This window comes from Carettochelys insculpta, chromosome 2 (genome assembly GCF_033958435.1).
Source record: "Carettochelys insculpta isolate YL-2023 chromosome 2, ASM3395843v1, whole genome shotgun sequence".
Classification (NCBI taxonomy): Eukaryota; Metazoa; Chordata; order Testudines; family Carettochelyidae; genus Carettochelys; species Carettochelys insculpta.
Window position 1 is genome coordinate 199608812 of NC_134138.1, and position 20267 is coordinate 199629078.

Below are 20267 nucleotides of genomic sequence, written 5' to 3' on the forward strand. Positions count from 1 at the left end.
ACCACCACAAAAGGTCCCAACCAAGCCGTATCTCTGACTTGAAGGGCCACTGTAATTTAGTTGTTGGTAAGATGTGGGAGCACTGGATGTTATTGGTAAGTCACATGTAATTGTGTATAGCCATATGTAACCTAGTGTTTACCCTATGCTAAATAAATAAATATATTTCAGACAAGCATTAAGTAGCTGTAGTTATGAATAAATGAATCAGTCACTATCTGTAAATACCACTAGCTGGACTAGCTGGGGCTGTACAGAGAATTATTGGGACTTAGAACAGCCACAGGGCATTGTGGTGTTCACAGTCAGAGTGTTATTGTTCCTGGTACTCATAATATTGTGAAAACCCAGGTTTTAAAGTACATACACTATATAAGGCTGCTACAGAGGTGGGGTGGTCGGTCCCGGGCCACCCGACTCCCCCCGCTATATCAAACCCCAAGCGCACCCATGGGACCCGGAATAGGTCGGCACATCATCAACAGTGAGGAAAGGCACTTGGAAAAATTGGGATAACTGACAAAGATATTTTATCTCAGAGTAGACGCAGCCAAAGGCTACCCTAGCCAATTGCTTGATAAAACAGGCTTATTTTCCTTCTGTTCCATTGACTAATAAATGATGGCCCTTGTGAGGTGTTTGCATAGGGCATATATGGAGATCCCATCAAAAATGTATCACACATTTACTTTGTAGAGCAAGAGGTCCCAGGCTGCAAGTCAGACTGCAGTTATTTCCTTATTTAGCACAGCCATGGCACAAAGGACTGTTATGTTGTACTCACTAATACTGTACAGACAACCTTCTTGTGTAGCCAGCACCATCTGTTAGTGGTATATTTCAGCATGGCCAAAAATAAAATAGGAAACTGACCCCTTCTGTAAAATGGATTAACATTAACTTGGCTGGCTTAATAGAACTCATTTTCTTCTAGCATTCATCTTGAATGTCACGATGAAATTTGGAGCTCTTCATCTAAACTCTGAAGAATAAAATCTCTGACACATATAGGAAGTCTTAAGTTTTAGTTTAAGTTTACAGGAGTTAGCTAACATGCTTCTTTGCATCTGACAGCAACCCTCCCGACTGAAAGGGACCACAACAGCAAGGGATAATGTACTAAAAACAGATATGGTGAAATTTAAATAGTTTACCATAGTACGCTCCTTTATAATTACTTGAAACAATAAGTATTCAGTGAACCAGGCTGCACACCATAATCACATCTCATTAAGTCATCAAAGCAGCAGCAGGTTCGCAGAGGGCTGACATTAAGGATCTGTAAACTTTTCCCCTCTAGAGATACCATCATAAGCAAAAATAAAATGCTAGAAGACAAAGATTTTGGGATTCCAATCTCACCATGTTGAGGACATGTGCTGAGTGTTTGGAAAGCCTCACATCAATGAAGAATGACTCAACCCTTTGACTGAATTGGATTTCAAATTCTTCGCAACATTTCTTTTCAGCAGCAGCAATCAAATACACCCCTATAGCCCTCCCTACACACTAGTGTAGTGATCTTTGTGCAAAATGCAGCTCAGGGAATATCATTTGGAAAGTAGCTGGTCAACAATATGGTGGAATGTGTGGACACAATGGAATACTAAGAATTATGCATGTGTTTATCTGACAGCCCTGGTGAGGGAAAACAGATGTGCTCACAACCAAGTTGATTCCTCTAGCTAGGTGTCTAAATTGATTGGCCATCACCAGCCAAGTGACCATTTTTGCACATCAACTTGCATTTCTACAAACCTCAACCTCTGTCACCCACCATGAGACTCCATGCTTCCATCCATGTTGGAAGGAATTTTATCTAGGGGTAACCCTCAGGTGACTGAACTATAAAAGTGAGGGGAAGACATGTCCAGAGACTCTCTCTTCCTCTCTCTCGCACCTACACCCTTTGGACACTCAAGGCAGATCATGACTTAAGAATTTGATCAGCAACCTTGCTGAGAACCTGAGACCATGTTTCAATCCTGAACCAATATTACTTTTTAGCTACTAGAAAACATTTTCTCTTTATTTCTCTTCACTATCTTACTTTACCTGTATTAATTTAAAAAAAAAAAAAAAAAAAAAAACACTCATTTCATTCTTTAATCGAAACTAATCTGGTGTTATTTTTAAAGTGAAGTGTTGTGTAACTCCAGTTAACGTAGCAAACTGCTGTCTATTGACTGGGGCACTGCACCTCTAATATCCAAATTGTCCAGAAGAGGGCTGGGCAGCACAGAACACATTTTTCAGGGAAAAATCCAGGCATGAGGTATGTCTGGATCATGCTGCTGAGAGTGTGGATACTGCATAGTTGTCGGGCTGCTTGGGCCCGACTTCCTGGGTGCAGCTCTAGACACACTCTGAGCATGACCTGCATGTTGTCTGTGAGATCCCCAGACTCAGAGCAACATCAGCAAGGCATTGTGAAGCACCGAAGGTTTCAGACAGGTGGCAACACGCTTCACTGGTCTGGATTACAAGCCCAGAGTTCCATTACTGCCCATAACACTTTTTACCTAATCAAACCATAAGCAAAGACCTGAATAGGAGGAAGACTTTTAGACAGGTCTTCCAGCGTTTTGCCAGTGACTCTAATCTCTAAAAAGATATTATGGCAATTGTCATCTTCCTTCAAATAGGGCTTCTTTTATTTCTGGAGTCAAACTACTCAATATCCAAATGTGAACACTTCTTGCACCACCAGAGGTATAGGATACTAACTAACCCCTGCCAGATCTTTCTATCTTTGGCCACATTGCACGGCCTCCATGTCAAGAATAGCTAAAACCATACTTGCTTGTCAAAGCAGCCTCCTACTCAATATTTCACAGGCCTAACGGGAAGGGGAATATATCCTGGATCTTTAATTCATCCATCTGATCTCCTGTGGGGACTTTTCAAGTCACACCAGGAAGTATCCATTGTCTTCCTGATGGTTTTGAAAGAGTTTGTCCAGGACACCCAATACTCCTCTACTCAAGCCAGCTGACAGCCAGTGAAAAGTTAAAATCACAGCCTAAAGAAACATCCAAAGTCTAATTGTCAAACAAGTAGTGTCTTCATGACCGCAATCTTCCCTGATCACACAAGTATTTCTGCCCTGAGGCACCACACTGAAAAATAAAATTTACCAAATGGAAAGAGGGTTGTTTTTACTCCTGCATGAATGTTCCAAACAATATAGATATCAAACCAGAGACTATGACATGTCTAGTCTGATGTAGTAGAAAGACAGATGAGAAGTGTCTCACTGTACTTTGACTGGTCCATATATTCCAATTATACAGTATAGGAATTAATTGATGTTGATCTGATATCATCAGAAAAAGGACTCCATCAACAAGAGATTTCCTTTCCCTAACCCACAGGTCATCCTGCCTTAGAAACAAACACTGCTTCTCTAGTTACTCCGTTCCTCAGCAGAAAAACAGGCAGCGACTTCCCTTCCTAAGGAGGGGTATCCCGTCAGATTCCTCTTCTTGCCATAACTCACCCTGGGCTTTGAGCTGAAATGATGCCTCGTCATGCAGCCAGAGTACACAACACAGAGTCTCACGAACAAGAAGGGAGAAAAATCTGAGCTGCAGGTTCCCTAATGGTTGTGCCAAGGGAACTCAGTGTTTCACAGAAGACTGACGTCACCCTGCCCTCAAGTCCCCATGGCAGTGGCAGGGGGTTGAGCATCAAGGCTGAATAATGTGTTTCATAATGAAAGTGAAGTACTCGCTAGAGGGGGAAAAACAGTGACCTACGGAGCAAGTCAGCAGGGAATAAAATCCTGGGAGCATGTGGGAGAGAAAGAGCTGAAAAAAAAGGCCCTGTTTAAAAAGCAGTCAGTCAACAGCCCACGCTAACCCCAGAAACCTTGCCACTCTAGGCAGGGCCAGCTGAGCAGTTCTCCTTGTATTCCTCACAGAGATTTCCCCTCTCTAGCAATGGCACAGTGCTGTCAGATTCCCCTACATCCCCAGATAGGACAAAGTCTTGGAGGTCGGCCATAAGGTAAACCGCATCCTCCTCTTTCACAGCTGTTTCAGCCACCACTTCCCTGCAATGAGTCTGTTCTGCCTCAAGAACCACTCCCACTACTTTTCACAGCTGCCAAGTATGGGGAAGTTTAAAGAACCCCAAGTCCAGTTTCTCTCTCGCCTTCATATGGGCTCCTCAGTTACAGAAAGCCAGCATTTTAGAGCAACTCTCCACTTTGTATGACCTCTTGAAAAAAGACCTATCACAGTATCACCCTATCACAATGCTCTGAGATCCACCTCATTCCTCAGCCACTTCTTAGCCATGTAAGTGGCTCCCTTCCACAGCTGATGCGGCAATAGCTTTTCAAACCCTTATGCCTGCTTTCCTACAACAGACCCAAGCCATTTACTTCACTTCTCAGCAGGAGAGTCTGAGGCTATGTCGACACAGCAGGGTTTTTTAGAACATTCAAAAAAGTTATTTCTGAAAAGAACATTCACACTCCAACAGCGTGTCAAAACTGAATGTTCACACTAGAAAGCCCAATTTTGAAAAAAGACCAACGATGGGATACCTCCCAGAAGGCCAATTAAGTCGTAATTACTTCTGCTTAGTACACACCAAGTCAATTTCAAAATTAAAAGGGTGGAGGGGACAGTGGGGGAGGTCAGTAAGAGTCCTTCATTTTAGTAGAGTTGCTCTTTCCAGTTAAACGCCCTGATTTCCAGAACGAGCTTTGCAATGTGGATGAAAAACGTTTTTGGTTTTGTTTTGTTTTTTTTTTTAAACAAAATAAAAACAAAAACATTCCCCCCCCCCCCCCCGCAACCTCTTAAGAAAACCCAGTGTAAACAAGTCCCGAAACACTCAGTACAGGTCTGCAAGAGCAGCTCTCACTCACTGTTTCCATTCAAGCATTCACTCCTGTATGGAGCCCTTAATTACAGCCACAATGCACACCAAGCAACCTAATACACAGGCTGCATATTGTTCTCATAGCTTACCAAAACACAGGAAAAAGTTAGTTACTTGTACTAAACAAAACACTTACAAAAGAACGTATCCTTGTATATTCTAAGGATGCTTCACAAGCTTTAGTCATCCTCACTAGAGAAGGTGCAGTTACTGCTGTTTCAATGCTACCTCTCTCACACCTTATGCTACTTGTACCTGTTTTACTTACAAGCTAAATACGTTGTGAATATAAACAGAACTGCGGTTTGCTAACAGCAATACTGCATCCAAGTTGAATGCAGTTGTCCCACGATTAAGAACGTGAAGTACCAAAACATATTATACCTTTAGTGCTGCATCATGTGTTTTGCCTGCAGAAGGTGGTGGGTCATACTTTCTTTTAACTGAAAGAATTTGCAAAAAATTTGAGATACTTGAATAGTTATTGTATCCCATTTCCCTCTTTTGCAGAAGCTAATGGATAGATACCCTTCAACCAGAAGAGGTCAGCTAGTTTACCGCATCTGTGCCAGCAGTTGTGCTTTTCACTAACTCCATGGCAGGCTGCCAAATACGACTACAAGTCTGTCACATTTTTGCTGACTTTAAATTGCTTTGCTTTTCAAATTCCTCTCTTGCCACCTTCAGCCAAGAAAAGTTTGCTAGTCAATATGAATGGACCTTAACTCTCTATCTTCCAAACACACAAAAGCAACAAGATTTTACACCCCAAATACAGTTGCATTTTGCAGTGAAGAGATCCTTGCATATATGTTGTTTCTAATGCATGTTAAGGGCAGCTTGCAAGTAAGAGACATTGCATTAGAATGTCAGCCACGAAGACTAAAATGGAATCAGTTGTAGAGCCAGGTCTGGGAAAAATGCAAGACTTAGGAGGAAATAAGCATGCATGCATTTCAATGCTTCTTCCTTCCAACATTTCTGATAGGTGCCGTAGCAGACACGCGCATACATAGGACTTGGCACACCTTTTTTTTTTTTGCCAGCAACAAGTTTTCTAATGGCTCTCCATGGATGCCCCACAGAGAACAAACCACAACCTGGCACAAAAAAATAATGCTACTCAAGGCCAAGCTCAGTGCTAAAGCATCCACCGCACACACCTCCTCCCCCCACCCTCAGTCACTACTGGCTATGGTTAAACGAGCAAGTTTTGCGGGTAAAACCCCAGTTTAGTGGGCAAAGCTTGTGGAGCATGCACACACAAAATGCGTTTTGTCGAAGGTATCTGGACAAAAACAAAGCATTTTTGAGGCAAACCCTGCTGTCGACAGATTTTGTAGACAAAAAAGTTGTGTAAATGTCCCTAGGGGGCCTCTCTCAACAGACAAGGCATCCAGAACAATGGGCAGGTGCCTGTCTTGTCCAGAAGGCAGCCGGGCAGTCCAGTGGCCGCTCTGTCGACAGAGCGGAGCGCTCTCCCCATTGGCTTTTCTGTGTGGCCACGCTCTGACAACAGAAGCGGTGTCAGGAAAGCTCTCCCAGCAGTGACTTCTATTGACAGAGCGCTGTAGGTAAACGTAGCCTCCTGAGTTCTGAAGAGCCAGGGAATGAAAAGCTCTCAAGTGTGCTGTACTGTAGCTCCCATTAACATCAGGGGGTGACACTACCAGGGCTTTTAGTCTCTATTATACTGGTTAGCTTCACTAAGTCAGTGTGCTTGATTTAGAAGGTGCCCCCCCCTGCCCCGCCCCGCCCCAAGAGAAGTGGAGAAGTCCATTATTGCCTGTTCAAGTCACTGGTTCTTACCTTGGCAATCAGTGAGGAGCTTATGAAGGATGATATGTAACTCTTCAGCAGCCTCTTGCAGCCCAGGGCATCACAGCACTTGCATTAATAAATTCAGATTCAAACACCCCTGTAGGGTGTGAGAAGACATTGTAATGGTCGAGAGTGCAGTCCAACCCCTCTGTGAATCCTCAGGAGAATCTAAACAGACCAGTCTGTGCAAGGTGAAAAGCCGCAAAATAACTGCCATGGGAACTGCTGCAGAACAAGGTGCGCTTGCCAAGACTTCAAGGCTACGCTGGCAGTAGGCCACAAGAGATAGTGATAGGAATGCACAGGCAATTTTAGGCACTCTTATGTTAACAAGTTGAGCTTTATCAGCTAGTGTTAGGAGGCCTGTTACAGACCCTCTCCCCGAGCAAAGCTCCAACACGTCGGGTTTTCTCCCACTGGTGACTGTGGCGTCTCGGGGGCTCCCGTCGCGGATATCACGTGCTTTCAATAAACCAAATATAGCGCTCGCCTTCTGGGTGCAGCCTCATTTCTGGGGAACCCGAGCCTGGGTGGCTACAACCCCCGAGGGTGTTTTAGACAGAAACCAACTGGTATACTCAAGGTCACATGACAGGTGAACACCATGCCTATTTCTGATTCATAGCCTTGTGCTGCACAGGAATGAGATGACCGTGCTTGCTGCTGTCCGGCACCATGGAAAGAAAGGTTACTCACCGTAGTAACGGTGGTTCTTCAAGATGTGTCCCCGTGGGTGCTCCACATTAGGTGTCGGGCTCGCCCGGCGCCGCAGATTGGATCTTCCAAGCAGTTTCTGCCGGACCGCGCATGCGCCAGTGCGCACCACTCCCTTGCGCGCTCCTGGCCACGTGCGCGATCCGGTCCCCGCCAGTTCCTTGGCCAACCGCCTCGGATGCTCCTGCAAAACACTAAACAGAGATCCGAAGCGGGGAGGATGGGCGGGTAGCGGAGCACCCACGGGGACACATCTCCAAGAACCACCGTTACTACGGTGAGTAACCTTTCTTTCTTCTTCGAATGTCCCCGTGGGTGCTCCACAATAGGTGACTACCCAGCAGTAACCCAAGATAGGAGGTGGGTAATCGGATTATGTGCAGCTTGTCCCCGAGAGGACTGCTGTAGAGAGACGGGTATCCTCTTGGAATACCCTGTGAAGGGTGTAATGTTTGGCAAAGGTATCATAGGATGACCAGGTCGCTGCTCTGCAAATGTCTTTTAGCGCAACGCCCTTGAAAAAGGCTGTTGATGCCGCCACCGCCCTAGTGGAGTGAGCCCTGGGCGTGGCCAGTAAAGGAGTCTTTAAGTTCGTAGCACATTTTTATGCAGGGTACGATGTGCTTCGAGATTCTCTGCGAAGAGAGACCTTCTCCTTTTGATTTGGGAGCAAGAGAGACTAGGAGTCTATCCGTTTTCCGGAAGGACTTGGTCCTGTCTATATAGAAGGCTAGCGCCCTCCTCACGTCCAGGAGGTGTGGGCGCGCCTCTTTGTTAGAGTTATGAGGCTTTGGATAAAAAGAGGGTAAAACAATAGGTTCGTTAATATGAAACTCAGAAGAAACTTTAGGAACAAAGGCTGGATGCAGCCATATGGTTACCGCCTCCTTGGAAAAAAAACAGTGCAGGGTGGCGTTGCCATAACTGCCGCAAGCTCACTCACCCTCCGAGCTGACGTGATTACGATAAAGATGACCTTTTTTCTCGCAAGGAGGCGGAGGGAAACCGTGGCCAAAGGCTCGAACGGTGGTCCCGTTAGCGCATTAAGCACCAGGTCCAAGTTCCACAAAGGTGGAAGCGGTTTCCGAGGGGGGTATAGGTTTACCAACCCTTTGGAGGAACCTGGTAACCATGGGATGGGCGAACACCGTGTGCCCTTCCTCTTCGTGTCTGAACGCCAAAACGGCGGCAAGGTGGACCTTTAACGAGAATAGTGAGAGTCCTCCTCTCTTGAGGTCCAGTAAATACTCTAATATTACAGGTATAGGCACCGAAAGGGGGGCTAGCTGTTTGGTAGAACACCATGCCGTGAAGCGAGTCCATTTCTGCTTGTAGGTCTTCCTGGTGGAAGCCCTCCTGCTACTTTCTAGGACTTGTTGCACTTCCTCCGTACATGTGCTCTCTAGGGAGCTGAGCCATGGATTAACCACGCTTGTAGTCGCAGGCCTTGGGGGTGCGGATGCACTATGGACCCCTGGGCTTGCGTGAGCAGATCCGGCGCCACCGGAAGGGGCATCGGTGGACAGTCCGACATGCGCAGGAGTAGGGGGAACCATTGCTGTCGATCCCACGTTGGGACTATCAGGATCATCCAGGCTCCTTCCCTCCTGGCTTTCTGCAAGACTTTGTGGATGAGCACTGTGAGAGGGAAAGCGTAAAGCAGGGGGCCCCTCCAGGAGATCGCGAATGTGTCCCCCAGGGACCCCCGTCCCAGTCCTGCCCTGGAGCAGAATCGTGGGCACTTCTTGTTGTGTTGAGTAGCAAACAGGTCTATCTGGGGAAAACCCCATGCGTGAAAAATCGGTCGTAGCAGATTGGGACGGATCTGCCACTCATGCGTGAGTGCGAAACGCCTGCTCAGCTGGTCTGCCTTCACATTGTGAGCGCCTGGTAAGTACGAGGCTTTCAAGGTTATATTGTTGGCGATGCACCAGTTCCACAACCGGACTGCTTCCGCACATAAGGCACAGGACCGCGCTCCTCCTTGCCGATTTATATAAAACCATGGTGGAGGTATTGTCTGTACTGATCCCGACTACTTTGCCTTGTATATGGTCTCAAAAGTGTCTGCAGGAGTTGAACACTGCTCTGAGCTCCAGTATATTTATGTGCAGTGACTGCTCCGTGGAGGACCACAGTCCTTGCGTCACCTTTTCGCCCACGTGTGCTCCCCACCCTATGAGGGAGGCATCTGTAGTAAGAAAAACCAATATTTGTGGTTGGTGGAAGGGTACCCCGTTAGCAAGTTCTTGGGGTTTACCCACCATTGCAGGGATTTGCGCACCTCTGTTGTGGGCGACACCACCCTGTGAACGGTGTGTGCTGCCGGTTTGTATACGCTCGCCAGCCAGTGCTGCATGCTGCGCATGTGTAACCTGGCGTTCTGTACTACGAACGTCGCTGCTGCCATGTGGCCCAGCAGCTGTAAGCACGTCAGAACCGGCACCATAGGGCTGAAGGTGATGACTTGCACAAGGGAGCCGATGGCCCGAAAGCATGTCTCTGGTAGATACACTCTCGCTGTAATAGAATTTATGCGTGCCCCTATGAACTCTATGTCCTGTGTGGGGTTTATCTTTGATTTTGCCAGATTGATAACCAGGCCGAGCGAAGAGAACGTGCCTGCTGTGACGCGTATCATGCGTAGTACCTCCTCCTCCGAGGCCCCTTTGAGTAGGCAGTCGTCCAGATACTGGAATATAAATACCCCCTGTCTGTGCAGGTAGGCTGACACCACTGCCAAGGTCTTGGTGAAGACCCTGGGGGCCGAGGAGAGGCCAAACGGTAGGACCTTGTACTGAAAATGTTCTTTGCCTACCATGAACCAGAGGAATCGTCGGTGAGCCGGATGGATAGTTATGTGAAAATACGCATCTTGTAAGTCGAGGGCTGCGAACCAATCTCCATCGTCTAGTGCCATAAGGATGGAGGCGACTGTGATCATCCGAAAGCGTTGCTTGCGCAGGTACCGGTTGAGGCCTCGAAGATCTAAGATGGGCCTCCAGCCTCCTGTCTTTTTCTCCGTGAGGAAGTACCTCGAGTAGAACCCTTTCCCTTGCAGTTGCTCCGGCACTCTTTCCACTGCCCCTATGAGCATGAGATGGTCTACCTCCTGCTTGAGCCTCGCTACGTGGGAGGCCTCCTGGAGGTGTGGCCTGGGTGGAGGTCGTGGAGGTGGGAGCGACTGGAAGGGGATGGCGTACCCCGTGGCTATGATCTCCAGCACCCATTTGTCTGTGGTGATCCTTTGCCACTGGTCGTAGAATGGTCGGAGGCGATGGTGGAATAACCGCTTCGGATGACCTTGTGCGATGGTAGTGATGGCGCAGCCCTGGATCTGTGTGTCAAACTTGTGGCCTTTGGCCCTGCCCCGAGGATGCACGGCTCTGTTGGGAACGTCGCCTGGGAGTTCTGTACCGCTGGTGCTGTTGATGTCGCCCTTGCTCGTAACCCCTGTGGTACTGGGGACGCTGTTGCTGGTACTGGTACAGTCTTTGTTTAGGGTAGTACTTTTTCCTTCTGTATGGAGGGGTGTAAATCCCCAGGGTCCTAAGTGTGGCTCTTGAATCTTTACTGGAATGAAGGACCGAGTCAGTTGATTCAGCAAACAGCTTCTGCGAGTCGAAGGGAAGATCGACAATCTTTGCCTGCAGATCCCTCGGTATACCCGAAGTCTGGAGCCAGGACTCCCTTCGCATCACCACTGCCATAGCTGTGGAGCGTGCTGCTGTGTCCGCAACATCCAGGGTGATCTGAACTCCCGTCCTCGAGGCCGCGTAGCCTTCTTGCACGATGGCCTTGAGCACCGGTTTCTTGTCCTCTGGAAGCGAGTCCATGAGGGAGGTTAACCTAGTGTAGTTGTCGAAATTGTGGTTCGCTAGATGTGCTGCGTAATTTGCCATTCGCAACAGTAGAGTGGAGGAGGAGTAGACCTTTCTGCCGAACAGCTCTAGCTTCTTGGCATCTTTATCTGTTCCCCCGTCTTGAATTGAGATGTCTTTGATCTTTGTTGCGACGACTCCACCACCAAGGAATTTGGTTGTGGGTGGCTGAACAGGAACTCCATGCCCTTCGCCGGCACGAAGTATTTTTTATCCGCTCTCTTGTGGACAGGCGGAATAGTCGCAGGGGTCTGCCATATCATAGTGGTGGACTCCAATATTGCTTCGTCAAGTGGTATTGCTATTTTGGAGGAGGCCGGAGGTCTCAGATTTTTGAGGAGCTTATGGTGTTTCTCTTGCACCTCTGCTGTCTGGATGCCTTGCGTGAAGGCCACCCTTTTAAACAGCTCTTGAAACTGTTTGAGATCCTCTGGAGGATGGACGTCCCCCGGGGCTGTAGCCTCGTCCGGGGAGGAGAGCGAGGAACCACTAGGATACGCCTCTCTGGACCCTTCCGGTTCCTGTTGGTGATGGTACATCCACTCGCTGGAAGCTTGCGAGGGAAAATCTCGGGGTTCCATAACCAGTTCCCCCTGAGATACTTGAGTCTCTGTCCCAGTTTGCGATTGCCCTCGGGGATACAGGACCGTCTGTGGGGATATTTCCCTGGTAGACTGCCGGTGGTGTCTATGCCCTGCATGATAGGGACGACCATGGCAGCATGGGCACTGTTCTTGGGAAGGTGACCTGGACCACTCCCTTGGTGCATACCCTCTGCATCTGGGGGAGCGAGATCGTCGAGACCTGGGACACTGGAGAGAGTGATTTGTGATAGTACTCCAGCAGCTCAAACCCCAAGAAGGGTGAAGGTGGTCCCAGCCAGGGAGAGGCTGGTTGTAAAAATGGAGATGGGGGCTCCGGGTAGGCTAGGGGGGACCCCTGCCTTCTAGTTGGAGTCTGCAGCATGAGCGGAGGGCTGAGAGAAAGCAACTCTGCAGCCCTGTCTGGAGAGGGGCTGCGGTGCCTTGTTTTCTGTGCAGCCTTCCCCCTCCCTTGAGGGGGTGGCTCCACCCCTTGACATGCAGGGGATCTCGGCCCCGTCCGCGCTGCGCTCGGCACGCTCATGGGCGGTGCCACACGGGCGGTGTCCTCCGGTGCCTGCAGGCTGCGTGTCTGCGCGCTCTGCGCCGCCGGTTCCCCGGGGCTCAGTGCCGCTGCCTGTGGTGCCGCCGGTACCGGCGCTTGTTTAGCCGCTGCCCTGCCTGCGGTGCGGGGCGGCTGTTTGATCATTGGAGGCTGAGCCGCCTCCACGTGGCTCTCCATGCCGCTGCCGATCAGCTGTTGCTGCGGCTGGGGGCTGTGCGCTCCTTCCGTCTCACTCGCTGTTGCTGCCAGCAGGGATTGGGTTGGGGAGACTTTCCTCCATTTTTGCGCTGATGGGGTGAGGGAGGCAGGGCCTTTTATGGGCCGCGGAGGGTCCCTCCTGCTGCGGCCGCTCCGGCACGTCTGGCTGGAGGGCCTTGTCGAATAGCAGCATTTTAAGCCGCATCTCCCTGTCCTTCCTTGCTCTGGCTGTTAATTTTGCACAGAAGGAGCATTTCTGCGTGACATGGGACTCCCCAAGGCACCTTATGCAGTGACTGTGCCCATCAGACGCTGGCATTGCCTCTCGGCAACACTCACATTTCTTGAATCCTGAAGAGGACATTGTTGGTGAGTCTTTTAGTTGTTAATGGGGTACGTAGCACCTTCTCTGTGCTGTTTTCCCCCTCTCCGATAGCCTGCCGCGGCAGGAGGGCTAATGGCCCTAGGCTCCTGGCCTCCGGTGCTCCGCTTGTTACTAGGACTGGACTGAATTCCGTCCCGCTTGTTTCTTGGTTTTTTTTTTTTTGAAACAACAACTGGCTAACTTAACAATAGACTAAGAACTTGAAAACTTTAAAGAAAACAGTTAAAACCATTGAATACGCTAACTTGGCCATAGCCTAGTCGGATTCCGTCTGCAGCCGACGGCGGTTAAGAGGAACTGGCGGGGACCGGATCGCGCACGTGGCCAGGAACACGCAAGGGAGCGGCGCGCACCGGCGCATGCGCGGTCTGGCAGAAACTGCTTGGAAGATCCAATCTGCGGCGCCAGGCGAGCCCGACACCTAATGTGGAGCACCCACAGGGACACTTGAAGAACACCGAACTGTGCCAAAACATCAATGGCGGCAACACCATTCCCAAACCCCCAGCCACCAAGCTAATCAAGACTTGCAAAAAAATTCCTTCTACAGACAAAACACTCTGGCCCCATCTCGAGAAGGGCTAAGCAGGTTCAACTCCTTCTAAATTCTCTCCAGCATCAAGCCCTGTCCCAACGATCCACCCATTAACGTATCCCTGTGAGTCCTGTCCCACCCACCCCCCGACCCTTCCATTTCTTCATTACATTTGCAATTAGAAGTCTCTTTCTTAGACCAATTACCTGCAGCAGCAGGCTAGGAAAAACAGATTTCACACAAACTAAAAGCTCTCATGGGAAGAAAAAGCGTAATGAGCTGCTATCACAGCACAGACTTGCCCACAAGGTAGGTAAATAACCTAATCTCCATGTGCCTGGTTCAAGGCAGTGCAAACGATGGGCTGCTCTCTTAGCCAACCCTCCCTCTGAAGCCTGAAAAAAAAGTGCTACACCCTTTTGTACGCTCAGCTTCTTAAGGCAGTTTGTTTTCCTCCCCAGACATACTTAGGATATATTTTAGTAGTTAATGTACTTTCACAACAATGTAAACAAATAGCGAATAATCATCCCTGCCAGAGACGTACTAATTCCCCCAAGATTTTCTGGCCCTCAGTTTGCCAGATCACTCTGGCCCCAATGTGAATTGGGCATTAATGTTTTGGGGTCAATAATCTGCATCACCACTGTACGCAACGGATCAAAGGAGCAGAAAGTGATCATCATTGTGGTATACTAAACATTTGTCTGACAATGAAAGCTGAATTTCTCCCAAAACATGTCATACAAGCAAAAACATTCCAGGATTCTTACTTAGGAGATTCATTAGTTTTGAACTCGTGACGTTTTTCTGTCAGTGCAGAATTGCACAAGATGGGATGGGGCCAGGAGGTCTCAGGGTTCTCAGGCTGCCCTAATTGGAAGCTTGATTTTATTTGTCTTTTTACACTCAATGTCAAGACTCTTACCCTTTGTGACTGGCTTTGCCTCAACAAAAAAGCACTATTAAGGTTTTCACAGGACAATCTTGCCAGTGTAATACTGAAGCCACCCATCTCACCATGACTCAACACAGCTTATGTCAGACACTTTGGATGCAGGGTGGCAATTATGAAGCATTTTGAATCCCAGTCACTTGGGACAAGCAGCCACTTCAGCCAATCTGAAGGTCAGCAACAAGTCAGATATTTGTTCCCAAAGGCAAGAATGTATGGGATAGATTGTTACTTCCCTTGCAGGAAAAGGATAAAAATTTCACTTCCTTCTCACCATGCCAAATGCGAAGAGGGAGCAAGTATCATTAACTATTTCAGCAGCGGAGAACTTTGTGCTCAAGATGAGAGGGAACAAAAACCATTTTATGGTATTTGGATAAGTGAAAATAATCTTGTATGTTATATAGTTAATGTATAAAGATAATCAGACAAAAAAGGGAGAGGTGCTCTGGAAAGGAATCTTTTTGCTACTTTAGTTCCCATCACTCCTCTGTCTCTCTGGGAATCAAATTTAAAGACGACCCCTGGATGACTGAAATGGCTCAGAGGAGTCACCATGTTCAGGAACAGATCAACACCACCAGGCTGTGGCATATGAAACATACTTCTGCCCAGTTGTGGGAGGTATAGGAATAGGGTGGGGGGAGCCTATCTTGTAGTCACCCTATCCTATGGGACAGGGCCCAAATTCCAGACACCACAATCTACCACACAGAGACCCAATGCCTGGAGCCGGCAGCCAGTCCAGTCCTGCTGAACAGGAGCTGCTGCCAGAGGGTGAGCTTGTTTTGCAAACACCTACACCACCTTCATGCCTCCCTTCTGCACTGGGCCTGGATTAGGGTTGCAATGCCAGGGTGGAAGGTGCAAGCATATGAAGATGGACAATACAAAGACAAAAAACAGGTGGTCACCAGTGTTCCATGTAAGCAGATCTCTGCGGTGCCTGCCCAGCAGGGGTTCAGGCGCCACTCGGTTGGTTAGCAGAGCACTCAACCACCGACAGATGGCAGCTTGTGTTTCTACTGGTGGTGCACATACAGTTTATTCCACCCATGGCTGGAAAAAAATTAGAAGGAACACTGGTAGTGGGTCACCTTAGTAAAGTTTGGGAACCCCTGAAATAGAGATAAAATGTTATTTTCAGGAACTCAGCAGCAGCTGCCACATTCAGGTCACACTGGCCATTTGTGTAACCTGGTGCCTGAGGTTGTGTGCCTAACAAGGTGGTCCAATTTTCAATAGTACAAAACACCCACATCTACCACTGACTTCTAAGTGAGTAACTGACCAAGTTTTAAGCTGCATGCTCTTTACGCAGAACTTAAAAACAAAAAAAACAAACACAGGCTCAATATATGTAGATATTGCACACACACTTCCTTTCTTAAAAAAAAAAAAAAAAAAAAAAAAAGAGTCATCTTTGTGTCTCCAGTAGCTCTCACTCCCTTTACAGGCAGCACACCAACCACTCTGCTCACAAAGTGGACTTTTCCCAAGACCCAGAAATGAAGATAACCAATGTATATGCCTAACTTTAAAACATCTAAGCTTGGGGGACAGGGTCCCCAACTGTCACACAAGTGCCATAATTCATGTCAGAGAGCAGGGTTCAGACATCCACCAATGTTCACCCATTTTAAAGTGATAGTACATGTAATGCTTATACTTACTAGGAAAAAAAAAAAAACCACATTTTTCTTGCTTGTGGGCGTGGAGAAGTGGGTTGAACAAATCCTAATACCCTTTAATTTGAGTACACAGCGTTAAAGGTTTGAGAGAGGCAGTCAAGAAACAGAAATTCAAGCTCTATAACTGGGTTTAGAGCAATTATAAGTGTTGAGGGGAAGAGCCAGAGTAAGTCTTTTACTGTACGAAAGGCCATTATTAGTGCTTGAGAACAGAGCAAGCTTTTTTCTATTGACAGTTTACGCCTATATGGTTGTTTTCAGACTAGAGTGTGCACCCACTCATTGTGGATGGTGAAATCTGTTCACACCCTCAATTCAGAGGGTGAGCATGCAATCCCAGACACCTATCAAAGCATCAGCTACATGCCTACATTAAGGGTGCTATTAATAGACTTGTGTAATGCATTCAGTATGTACTTTTCAGTGTGTGTCATACTGGGATCCAATTATCAGCATAAGCTTAAGAGGTCTCACCTGTCTGGCTACTCTCCGGGCCTCCCAGTAAGGTTTCGAGTCTTCCACAGCTTTTCCAATCTTCTTAACTAGTTCATCTAGTCTCACCGTAGCTTCCACCAGCACAGAACGAAATTTTTGGCGTGCGTCCTACATGAGGGGAAGGAAAACAGGAAATACTCATTCATGAAATTTTATTTCTCTTGGTCGCTTGCATCTTGTGTATGGATGTTTGTTGAAAGTCAAAGAGCAGCCAACAACCTCAGCATATCATCATCAATAACCGTGGGCTCAGCACCTGCTGGCGTCTGATGCCTCTCTCACTATTTCCTTCCATCTTTCCCTGTCCAGACCCTAAGGTTAGTGTTCCAGCAAAATAGCAGCCAATACCCTGGAATGCTCTCAAAAAGCTAATATTTCCATGCTGGGTATCAGAATCTATGTATACACAGACACACATCAGAAGCCAGAAAGGAATTCTTACACGACCAGCCATTGAGTAAGGCCAAAGCGGACGCAGGGGAGTGCTCTGAGCTCCAGAGGAGGAAAAAGACAAAGCTACAGCTGGCCTATTGCATGGTTTTTTAATACCTGCAGGAGACACATTGAGGATCACCACTAGCAAGAATCTCCTTAGTCTGAGTAGCATGTATTTGCAGCACATGATAGTAACACACCAAATTATTAACCAATTGTTCTTGATAAAAACAATCGTACTTGGTCATTTTGATAGAATAGCATAATTACACAGAAGAGGAAAAAAAATGAATTCGCTCTACCGTGGTTCCTGACGATCAATAATCATGACCGCTCATTTGGGTCCTGAACCCCTGTGATCAGGGTATTACTGTTTTAATATGTGAGCAATTCATATTTCTGCACTGTATCACAGAGATTTTGATTTTTATTTGTCTCTCCTCTAGGGGAAAAAAGGGGATCGGCTGTAACGTGGACAGCTTCATGTTTGCCAAAGAACTTCAGACTTTCAAAGCAGTTTTCAGAATTCTGGTCACTCTGAGCATCTCCGCTTTGTGAGCTGGACCTGGGTCATTGTGGTCCGGCCATCTCAAGGCCCAGTCCTATACTGTGTGGCCATCTCTCAACTGTCATTAACTGCAAGGGGAACAAAGGCACCCAAAACTTTGCCATATCAAGCCCCTTGTGGCATTTCTCAGAAGGGCCACTATTTTGCAGTGTCAACTGGGAGTCACAGGTCCTGCCTGCTGCTCCAGCAGAAAGCAGAACTTCTAAAGAACCTGTCTGCTACTTTTCAAACACAAAACACACACTCCTAGTAACATCTCTGCAGCTTTCAGTTCAGTTCTCTGTCATGAAAGCCAACTTCCTGTTTTGGTTGCATCAGTTAGTGAAGATGGCTGCTTCCTCTTTGGCTGTTATTCCTTATCGTTTTTAAGGAAGAAAGCCAGAACTACTTCTGTCAGTCCCAAACTCATTTAGCATCCATATAACTGGATGAAGATAGTAGTAGAATCTCTCTTCTGGCCCCCTTGGAGATTTTCTTTAAAAGAATGGTCATGAGTCGGATCTCAACATCCAATGTAACTCACTTATTCCAGACTGACCAATGTAATTAGGATCGAAATCTGGTTCTATATTTCGAAAGGGACCAGGAGCAAGGACCACACGAGCTCATGACAAACCTGGCAATTGTAATTAGAAAAGAGGATTTAGGCACACTGCTGGAGTTACATTTTGATTCATCAAGAGCAACTGGTTTGGAGCGCTATCTAATTCAGATCTTGGTTTTGGGGGTGGGGGGTTTTCCCTTGAGATTTCTAGAATACAAAAGCTATCTATTCATTGCCAAGATTCTTAAGATTGCAACCTAACCCTTGACAGTCAGAGGCAGAAAGGAAAGATTCAAAATAAAATGAAACTATGAAAAGGTATTTTAGTACACTCAATTATGGTCGATTTTTAAGTGTTACCAAAACCTAACAGGACCAAAAGCACAATTTTTTGTCCCCCACTTCATAGACTTAAAAGTATTTTGACCCACTTTAAAATAACGTTTTGATGGATATTATGTTAATTGAGCATTTTAACAGTTCCATTTCATACGTGTGACCTAGCTCAAGTCTCTTTTTTCGGAGAAAATTGTTAGTATTAAACTGCATCATGAGATACGGACTAGACAACACATGTATGAAATAAGCAAGCTTCTGAATCAAAAGGGTTAAATTATAGCATTTCTAATTAGACTAATGGGTTTTACATGGCTCACTACTCGAGACTCGAGCTTCACAGATAGGTGAAATTAAATTGCTTTAGCTGACATGATGAATTCATTGCATGAAAATTACTTTTAAATAGTGAAGCATATTTACCGAGGGCAGTGGAGAGGAAGGTTCCCAGCAGGGCAAAAACAGTCATTAAAAATTCATTTCTAAAGTGACATAGTTGTGTTTATTTTCACTTTCCCCAGAGTCGCCAGATGCAGAGAGGGGAGAGGTCATATGTTAAAATGTGAGAAATCATTAATGCACATGAAGAGACCCTCAGTCTAGTTCAAACAGCCTCAGTCTTAGGGCCATAAAAAACTCCTGGAAGGAAGAGAAGTGTCAGCAGTAACTTCTTTAATTTGTAAATTGAGACCATCCCCAGTTTTATTCATGTTCTGATCATATGTACTTTCAGCGCTTAGGGGGAGAATGAGCCAATCGCCATATGGGATTAAAAAAACAGCAGGGAACAGTCACACCAAAAGCAAATCTGGTGAGAAGTCACGGATCTTTAACCAAACAAAAATCTTCCCAATTACTGTGCTGTAACAAAAGCTTCTCTAGTTGGCACTTTAGGCCAGGTCTACAACATGTGGAAAATGCTGTTTTAAGATGCACAGTTCCAGCTATGCTGTTGTCACAGCTGGAATCAACATATTGTAGACCAATTTTTCTGGCTGTCCCCACAGCGGGAGGTCAGTGGGGGGGGGGGGGGGAAAACAAAAACAAAACAAAAAAAAAACAAAAAACACCCTCGTCAACCCGCCCAACCTTTACCCATGACAGTGAGGGGTACAAGGGTCTAAGGTAGAACCCTGATGGTTCAATTTAGCGTGACCCCATTATATGGCCCCTTTTCATCTCAGGAGACTGTGGTTAGCAGCGACAGTGAGGATCTATGGGCAGTGTTTGAGCCTGCAGCTTCTCTCATGGCTTATGCATCCAATATTGGATTTGCACAATCAACTGTAATAACTGTTTGTCTATTTCCGAATTCTTGAGTCAGAGAGCTTTTCCTCCTAAGACAAAGTTCTTTTGCATGGCTTGCACATATACTATCAAAGCATGATGTGCCCCATCTTAGCTGTCATCGCTAGGTATTTCGATCTGCTGATGTACATTCCCAGGATTTTGGATTGATGTTGAATATTTTCCATGGCCTTTTTGCATGTATCCTTGAATCTTAGCTCTGGTCTTCCTCTTTGGTGAACTGTCATGTGGGTTGGGGACAAGAGGGTTTCTTTGGGAAGATGTTAGTCACCCATTCTTCTCCCATGACCAAGACACCATAGTCTTCTGCCGTTGAGGACTGCTATGAGGCTGGGTATGCCAGATCTTGACAGGACATCTGC

General features: G+C 46.9%; 1 protein-coding gene across 3 annotated transcripts in view; it reads right to left on the bottom strand.

The window, feature by feature from the left end:
• Positions 1-20267, bottom strand: part of SH3BP5 (SH3 domain binding protein 5) — a 95773-nt gene that overhangs the window by 42314 nt on the left and 33192 nt on the right. For 2 of the 3 annotated variants that reach the window (XM_074988303.1, XM_074988302.1), the window contains exon 3: positions 16694-16822. In XM_074988303.1, the coding sequence (XP_074844404.1) occupies positions 16694-16822 (129 nt within the window). Of the gene's footprint in view, positions 1-3499; positions 3571-16693; positions 16823-20267 lie in introns of those variants that run through there. The other variant, XM_074988304.1, reaches the window with a different exon arrangement.